Here is a 9,505-nt window from a genome sequence, read left to right as displayed (position 1 = left end):
TTCATCATCTAATCCTTTATTAAATATGAACTGAGAACCACAGAACAAATTCTGAGTGTTAACAGTCAACATAAATCATATTAGGGTTGCCAACAAACATACAACAATCTTCAACATGCACACACAGACACCATTTCCATATCAAAAAGATTATTAAAAAAAAGGAAGGTATGTTATTTCAGTCAACAAGAAAGAGCTAGTTACTGATCATTTTATCTAGCTTAGAATGTCTTTTCTCTACTTTGTACGTTTTCTGAATGGGTTACATTAAAACTAGTTATCTTGTGTCAAACATTCAAAATGTACACGTACCAAAAAACAGGCTTTGCAAGTTTTTTTAAATGCTGCTGTTACATTGATTGTTCTCAATATTTTATTGAATTCATTTATCATAAACTCATTCTTTATATCTAGTTGGTTCATCAAAGATTCTTGAAAACACTGATACTTTTTTCTATATGGTTTTAATTTATTAATATTGTATTTTAAGTCCACAGAAGAACCAGCATGAATAACGGTATAAGTAGTGTTATAATGACTTAAAAGCACCATTCAGATCTTGCCCTAATGCTAAGTTGCCCAAGCGCCGTGATACTTCCAACTGTGCCAAGGTAGCATCAAGTAAAGTGTAGAGATGAGTGATTTCATGATCACTACGGGAAAGAGAAATTGCCTTATGAAAATTGGTAACTGCAGATTCTATATTACCTCTGCAAACAGAAAAAAAAGAAAGCAGTTAAATTTATGATTTCAACAGCAAAATTGGGTGTCTGAAAGTCAGTTTAATAGAAAAAAATATTTTTAAAGAGATTTGTTGCCCAAGGCCAGAACAATGCAAGAAGGTAGAAAGTAAACTACAAAAAAAAAAAAAATAAATAAAAAATAAAAAATTGTATTTCTATATTTCAGGGACATGGCACCTTCTTCACAACATTTGGAAAAAATTGTTGCTCAGATGTGTGGGGCAGAAAGGTGACATGCACAGACAGGTGCTATTATGGCAACCAGTCTGCTTCATGTAGTTCCTTCCAATTGGTTAGTGTGTACACCGTGATGTTATCTGTGGTATTTTTCCTCAACAGAACTTTCCTCAGGGATGGACCAGTGTGCACCAACTGTAGGTTGGATATCCCCTTACAGATTGCATGTTACATCTGTCGTTGAAGTGGAGCAGTTTAAGGAAGCGCTTTTCTGATTTGGCATTATGGACCTTCGTATGTGGTTTACCCACTTTTGTTTCATGGATGCAGTTGTTGAGCAACAGATGGCAGATAGCGTTTGTGTGCTAAGCTCTTGAAGAACTGCTCGATGTTGGTTGCTTTGTCAGTTGCTTCACTACATCTGTCTCGTGTGTGTGATCTCATTTTGCACATATGTGGCTTTAGCTCTGGTGGGCAGAGCTGATTCGTAGTGTATGAAAAGATTCCTGTTGGCCACTTTTCTATAAAACTTTGTATAGATGGAACCCTCCACTGTGTTCTTAATTTTGGAAATGCAGCAGAGAGATGGTTCAACTTTATATCTGACATGGCTGCTGACATTGTTGAAACTTTGATGTATGGCAATCGCTTCCTCCCAGGAGGTATCAGGATATTGTCAACGTACCCTGAGAAAAAGACACACGAGTGGTAGGTGTTAAGCATCATGCATTCAAGATGACTCATGTATGAGATGGCCAGCAGGCCTGAGGCCAGATCCCATCGGCAGACTTGAAATCTGTTTATCTGAGCTACTTCAATGTTGTATTGGAAATAGGTGCTACTGACTATGTTTAGTAATATGGAAGACATGTAGTAGTAAAAGTTATCGTAATTCATGAGACACAATATAGAAAAGAGGCTTATTGAAATATTATTTCATGTAACCTTCTTAAAAATTATATTTTTATTTATCTTTTCACCCACAGTTGTTTGCTAAATATTGCAATATACTGGAACTTATCAGTTATCAGCTTTAATTAGTTGAAAGGCATCCCTTTACATGGATAACATGCTAGTCTATTGCAGGTTTTGCCTTTGGGAGGATTTTAGTCCAAGCCTGTTATAAATGTAATATACACAAATTCATAATATATAGATTGGACAATTGAAAGTTAAGTGTCTTTGTTACTGATGCTGCATGTTACTGGTGACATGATACAAACCTGCAATCCTGTGGCCACCTTACCAAGCCACACTTATTTTTGCTAATAATCTTATTCATGTTTGTATTTAAAATGTAGTGTAGAGATGCAGTTACTGTGCTCTGAGATGAAATCCTGTTCAGATTAACTTTGCTGTTCATCCCTTCAACCTATCCAAAGTGACAGACTGGACACCTTGGCTCTTTGCATTCTGAGTTCAAAACTCACTAAAGCCTGCATCAGTAGTAGACAACCTTGTTGCCCAATCTGATAGCACCACCTGGCACCTTGGATACTTTAGCAAAATCCACTTTGTTGCAAGCATTTGGGCTAGGTTTCTCCTGATTTAAAAAAAAAAAGACAAGCTAGTAGAAATATGTAATGAAGTAATATTTTACCTGTGAACTTCTATAGAACCAAAGAGTTCATATGGATATTCATATTTTTCATCCATACTAATAGCTTTCTCAATGTAAGAGCGAATTTTATCAAAGTCTGGTTCTTCACTGAGTAGCAGGACTCTATAAGATAAAATATAAATACCTGAGGTTTCCTGAACATGTATATAAATGAAAATAATATCAATAGTCTTACAACAAATGAGCTACATGCACCTGTAGTCCTGAGCCAGACTCTCTGTTAGTTCAACTTGGTTAGGATCAGCTGGACTCAGCAGAAAATACACACCACTTGTCCCTTTGATACAAGCAAACCTCTTGTTCACCTCTTTTTGGCTTAGGTTAATTAGCCAGCTATTTTTATGTCAGTCTTGCACTTCTTACACATACATCATACAGTCTACCTTTGACACAAAGAAAGGAATCCATTACTTATTTGTCAACAGAGACGACGACTCTCAAAACTGCTTTCGTCTCTTCTTTGCTCTAGCTACTACAGTTTTGATACAACTACATTTACCACTTATTTAATTCCCTTAGATAACCAACAAAATCTAGTGAGCTATCTGAACAGTTCATGGACTTTATTTCACAGGTGCTTCTGTTGTCAACTACTTTGTAGTTCTGATTCTCCGTCAGTCTGAGAATCCACTGCACCTTTTGTATACTTATTGCTTGTGTTGAGTACACATCATTGAGTTCCTATCTTTCCCTTCCTACCATTGAACAAGATTATTTCCTAAACATACTGTGATTGCATGCTCTCTTAGTAATCACACTGTTCTTTGACAAGACAAAGAGAGATAAATACATGTATAAAAATCATATATATACATATATATATATAGATAGATAGATATCATCATCATCATTTAGCATCTAACTCATGCTGGCATGACTGGAACTGGTAAGCTGGAGAACTGCACCAGCCTCCTGTCTATTTTGGTTTGGTTTCTATAGCTGGATGCCCTTCCTAACAACAACCACTCCACAAAGTGTAGTGGATGCTTTTAATGTGTGATGGATAATACATTCAACCACTGTAATGAATTCAATTGCTGAAGTTAACAAACACAATTAAAATACTTGGTTATCAGAAGATAGATACCACTTATAAGTTATCTTTGAATTTAATAATCGCCACACACACAGACACACTTGTTAATAATAAAAACTTTATACAATTTAGTGTGTATGTATGTGTGTGCCAAGAGAAAGAAATAGTATACAAGTTTCTGTGATGCAATTAGCTTTAAAAATTTACATTATATACAACTGATATAATATTAAGGGAGAGTTTACGAAAAAAACAAAAGACAAAGACAGGTGGTGTACAAAACAAACAGATGTATTAGTATAACATACATATAATATTAAAATGGAAACACCTTTCTTTAAACATAATTGACATTTTTTCTGATAAAATTATGTAAAGAGAACTAACCCCATGTATACAGTTGCCATTGCATTATCTTCTTCCAACTCCAACACTTTTTCAAAGTGATGTCTAGCTTTTTCTGGTTTGTTTTGCCCCAAAAGTGTCTGCAAAGAAGAGTTTTAAATGTTTCATAAGGGATTATGAAATCCCCAAATTTGTTACAGCATTTTCAAGTTATGATGGAAGAATTACTGGAATGATTAATGAGCTACATTTCATCCAAGAAATATTTAAGGTTTTCCCTAAATTTTCATTATTTAGCGAAATCAAAATAATATGCAGGAGTATATTAAATCATATTCATTATAAAGCATGAACTTATATAACTAAGAATCACTTTCTATAAACATCAAGTTATAGAATTCTGAAGTAATTTATGTATAATTTATTCATTTACATACAATCTTACATTATATTGTCAAGTAAACAAAACCAACTCAGATTTAGTTCCAGACCTTAAAGTTTAACAAATAAACTAAACATCAAAAATATGAATTAGAAAAATATAAGTTGGATAATTTAATTAGTGTCTTCAGAAAAACAAATATGCCAAACAAAGAACTGGTTTATTAAGTCTGAAAGCTAATTACCTGTCCAAATTTGATCCTAGCTTCAATACAGTTTGGGAATTTTTCCACAACTCTTTCAAATTGGGATGCCACTTTCTCCAAACCATCAGCTGAGCTATTTATTAAGGCAGCTCGATGTTCTAGAAACAAATCAATAAATCAAAACTCATTTTGTCATAAAATATGTAACAAATGAAAAATGACAAATACTGAACTTTTAATATTAATAGCTATTTATCACCAGCACAAGAACAGAACAACAGTTTTGACGACTAAGAATATTAAGAGAGTTGCAACCCAACTATACATACTTTTTGCGAAAGAAATATATATCAATAAAGACTGAATGTATGGATTTGCAATCTAAATAAAAAATGTTGGTAGAGAGAAAAAGGCTTGTCTAATAAATAACTGTTTATATTTTGATTTGATTAAATTCTTGATTAAAGATGTTAGTTAACAGAATTAACTAATATAAGGAGCTATAATGTTGGCATACATAAAATAATGGTGAACATGTTTAGCAGATTTGCATTCACCCATCTTGTTTTAAAAGAGAAATATTTTAAAGTTTGAATTTCTGTGTGACCCTTAAATTAACATATTTCTGTTGAAATACAGTGCTTTTGTTTCAATTCATTTTGAAAACAATGAAGAACCTAGTAAAATAATTTTGTCATTATCAAGCTGGTGTTTGGAATATAAATTAACATGAAATTTGGAGGGAAGGTTTTAATTTAGATCACTGTAAAACAGAAAGTTCATATCATAGAAACAAGGGTGGTCTCAAGCAGGTTACTATCAAAAGGGCTAAACCATATCTGCTTCTAATCTATTCTGCACGCACATATATATACACACACCACCACTACCACCGCCAAAACTTCTAAACTATTGTTTCCTTTATTGACGATACTGTACAAGAATTGTGACACATGTAACATTTATTTTGCATAAAGATGTTATAAAATAAAAGCCTTTTAAATACCTCCAAGACACTTATAAACATGGGCATGAGGGAAGTTTGGATCCAGTTCTATACATTTTTCATAATCCCGAACACTATCTTCACAGCGATCTTGTAACATCAGGAGCTAAGAACAAAATGAATATATAGTTGCTAAATAAACTTAAATCTTTGTAAATTCAAGAGAACATCTTAAGCATGATAGAGTCATGGGGCAACAAAGATCCTACAGTTACCAATTTCCACACACAATTGACAAAAAAAAACAAACAGTTTTAGAAGTTGACATCATAAAAGGATTTTGTTTACTAAAGGGAAGGCAATTGGCAAATCTTCAATTAACTTCCATGATATCTTGTACATAATTATATAAAAAAATTCCCATTCCAGTAAGTAACAAACTCACTAATAACAATTAAATCATTTCAAGGTCAATCAAATTAATAGAATAAATACTTATTAGCAGTAGTGAATAATTTTGTTTAAATCAGTAAAAAAATATAAAAAAGAAAAAGACAACTCCAGTTTCACATTTTAGCATGTGACTTGAATCAAGATCATATCAAACATAAAAATAGACACACATTGTTATATCCACTTCTGTTGTATTTGGGTAGTGTTATACTTTATTACAAAATAATGTAAGGCATAGGCAAGGATATGTAGTTAAGTTTGCTTCTCAACCACATAGTTCTGCATTTAGTTCCACTGTGTGGCACCCTGGGGCAAGCATCCTCAACTATAGCCCTGAACCAACCAAAGCCTTGCGAGTGGATTTGGTAGATGGAAACTGAAGGAAGCTTATTTATTTGTGTGAGTCTGTCTCCTTGTCTTGACATAGCATGATAGCTATAAATGAATGCCCTTCATTTACAATTTTCTGTGAAAACATGTCTGGCCATGGGGGAAATATTAGCTTGCTTCGAAACAGGTAAGAGTGACAGGAAGGGCATCTCACTGTAGAAAATCTGCTTCTATAAATTATTTTACTTTTTCCAGTCATTTGATTGCAGTTATGCTGGAGCATCACCTTTAGCTGAGCAAATCAACCCTAGGACTTAGTCTTTATAAACCTAGTACTTATTCTATCGGACTCTTTTACCGAGCCACTAAGTTACAGGGACATAAACATATACAAACACACACACATCATCATCATCATCATTTAACGTCCGTTTTCCGCGCTAGCACGGGTTGGACGGTTCGACCGGGGTCTGGGGAGCCAGGGGCTGCCCCAGGCTCCAGTCTGGTCTGGCAGTGTTTCTACAGCTGGATGGCCTTCCTAACGCCAACCACTCCGCGAGTGTAGTGGGTGCTTTTTACGTGCCACCTGCACAGGTGCCAGAGGGGTCTGGCATCGGCCACGATCAGTTGGTGCTTTTTTCTTTTGTGCTACCGGCACAGAAGCCAGTCAAGGCGGTGCTGGCATCGGTCACATTCAGATGGTGATTTTTATGTGCCACCGGCACAGAAGCCAGTCGGGGCAGTGCTGGCATCGGCCACGTTCGGATGTTGCTTTTTATGTGCCACCGGCACAGAACCCATTCGAGGCGGGGTTGGCATCGGTCACGTTCGGATGGTGCTTTTTATGTACCATCGGCACAGAAGCCAGTGGAGGCTGCACTGGCGACGGCCACGTTCGGATGGTGCTTTTTATGTGTCACCGGCACAGGTATCACAACTACTACTGTTTCCATTGATATTTGGTTCGATGTTCATGTACATGCACTTGACTCAACAGGTCTCCTCAAGCACAGCGAGATGTTCAACGATCGGTTGGTGCTTTTTATGTCCCACTGGCACAGAAGCCAGTCGGCGCGGTGCTGGCATCGGCCACGTTCGGATGTTGCCTTTATGGCACAGAAGCCAGTGGAGGCTGCACTGGCAACGGCCTCGATCGGACGGTGCTTTATATGTGTCACTGGCACAGGTATCACAACTACTGTTTCCATTGATATTTGGTTCGATATTCATGTGCCACCGGCACAGAAGCCATTCGAGGCGGGGTTGGCATCGGTCATGTTCGGATGGTGCTTTTTATGTGCCACCGGCACAGAAGCCAGTGGAGGCTGCACTGGCATCGGCCACGTTCGGATGGTGCTTTATATGTGTCACCGGCACAGGTATCACAACTACTGTTTCCATTGATATTTGGTTCGATGTTCATGTGCCACCGGCACAGAAGCCATTCGAAGCGGGGTTGGCATCGGTCACGTTCGGATGGAGCTTTTTATGTGCCACCGGTACAGAAGCCAGTGGAGGCTGCACTGGCGACGGCCACGATCAGATGGTGCTTTCTATGTGTCACCGGCACAGGTATCACAACTACTGTTTCCATTGATATTTGGTTCGATGTTCATGTATATGCACTAGACTCGACAGGTCTCCTCAAGCACAGCGAGATGTTCCAGGATCCAAGGTACTTTGGATGTGCAGGGTGTATGCGGAACTGGTGCCGGGAGCATCCCGGGTCTTAGTAGTCACAGCACATCTCCAGAGGTCTCGGTCCTTCGCCATTGCCTCAGTGAGGCCCAACGCTCTGAGGTCATGCTTGACTACCTCATCCCATGTCTTCCTGGGTCTACCTCTCCCCCTGATTCCTTCAACTGTTCGGGAGTGGCACTTCTTCACACATCTCTCCTCATCCATCCGCAGTACATGACCATACCATCGCAAGCGTCGCTCTTGCACACCGCATCTGATGCTTCTTATGCCTAGCATTTCTCTCAGGGTGCTTACACTCTGTTGTGCATTCACACTGACATTACACATCCAGCGGATCATGCTAGCTTCATTTCTTTCAAGTCTACGCATGTCCTCTGCAGTCACGGCCCATGTTTCACTGCCGTGAAGCATGGCAGCTCACACACATGCATCATACAATCTACCTTTCACTCTGAGTGAGAGACCCTTTGTCGCCAGTAGGGGTAGAAGCTTTCTGAACTTTGCCCAGGCTATTTGTATTCTAGTGGTGACACTCTCTGAGCATCCACCCCCACTACTAACTTGGTCACCCAGGTAGCGGAAACTATCAACTACTTCTAGTTTATCCCCCTGGAGTGTGATGGAATCTGTTTTTTGAGTGTCTGTGGTGTCTATTGTCCCTGTGCATCTGCCGCACATGAAAGCTATCTTATCAGTTAATTTCCCTTCGATGTTGCTGCACCTCCTATGCGTCCATAGCTTACACTGGGTGCATCTTATGGAGTTTCTACCTACACCTTTCCTACAGCTTGAGCAGGGCCACCTGCCCGATGGGGGGTGTACTGAGTTCGCCTTTCTGCATACTATAACTTTGGTCTTCGCTACATTTACTCTAAGGCCCTTATACACACATATAGGATGGGCTTCTTTCAGTTTCCGTCTACTAAATCCACTCACAAGGCTTTGGTAGAAGACACTGAATCCAGAAACCATGTGGTAGGTAAGCAACCTACTTGCCACACAGCCATTCCTGTTATCAAGTCTATTTCAAATTATGTATTTTTGAAAAACAGATGTGAATGTTCTCAAAGACTTGATAACAGAAACAATGCATTTGCGGCATATTAGGAGCTCAACTAAGATGATAACAGCAAAAAGTTGAAAAAAAAATTTCTGGTGAAATCAGGGCTGGAGGATTCCTGAGGGTGCACCCCACCTCTCCATTTTCCACAAAAAAAATGCATTTGCAGGATATAAAGAGGTCATCTAAGATGATAACATAAAAAAAAAAAAAGAAAAAAAAAATACCGAAAAACTTTTCCAAGTGAAATCAGGGTCAGAAAGGGGAATTTCCACAGTTCCATCCCACCCCACACATTATTCAACAAAAATAATGCTGGAGGTGGGGTCAGAAAAGGGAATTTCCAAGGTCGCCCCCACCTCTGTTTTCCATGGGGAAAAATGCATTTCCAACAGCTTACGAGGTCAACTAAAATGATTGCACTAAAAAAAAAAAAAAAAAGTGGGAAAACAATTATTTACTACTGAAATTGAGCTGGATGTGGAACTATAAATTTACCTAAACTT

The 9,505-nt window shown here is 38.1% G+C and overlaps 1 protein-coding gene across 1 annotated transcript in view; it reads right to left on the bottom strand.

Moving 5' to 3' along the window:
* Positions 1 to 9,505, bottom strand: part of LOC115211897 (mitochondrial import receptor subunit TOM70) — a 33,763-nt gene continuing 24,258 nt past the window's right edge. Inside the window, exons 8-12 of the mRNA XM_029780642.2 lie at positions 5,516 to 5,621; positions 4,549 to 4,667; positions 3,965 to 4,062; positions 2,521 to 2,643; positions 1 to 710 (exon numbers count right to left, since the gene is read on the bottom strand). Coding sequence (XP_029636502.1) covers positions 530 to 710; positions 2,521 to 2,643; positions 3,965 to 4,062; positions 4,549 to 4,667; positions 5,516 to 5,621 — 627 coding nt within the window. The 3' untranslated portion in view covers positions 1 to 529. The remainder of the gene's footprint in view (positions 711 to 2,520; positions 2,644 to 3,964; positions 4,063 to 4,548; positions 4,668 to 5,515; positions 5,622 to 9,505) is intronic.

Source organism: Octopus sinensis, linkage group LG5 (genome assembly GCF_006345805.1).
Source record: "Octopus sinensis linkage group LG5, ASM634580v1, whole genome shotgun sequence".
Classification (NCBI taxonomy): Eukaryota; Metazoa; Mollusca; class Cephalopoda; order Octopoda; family Octopodidae; genus Octopus; species Octopus sinensis.
Note: the sequence above shows the minus strand (reverse complement) of the source record. Positions and strands in the feature narration are given on the sequence as shown.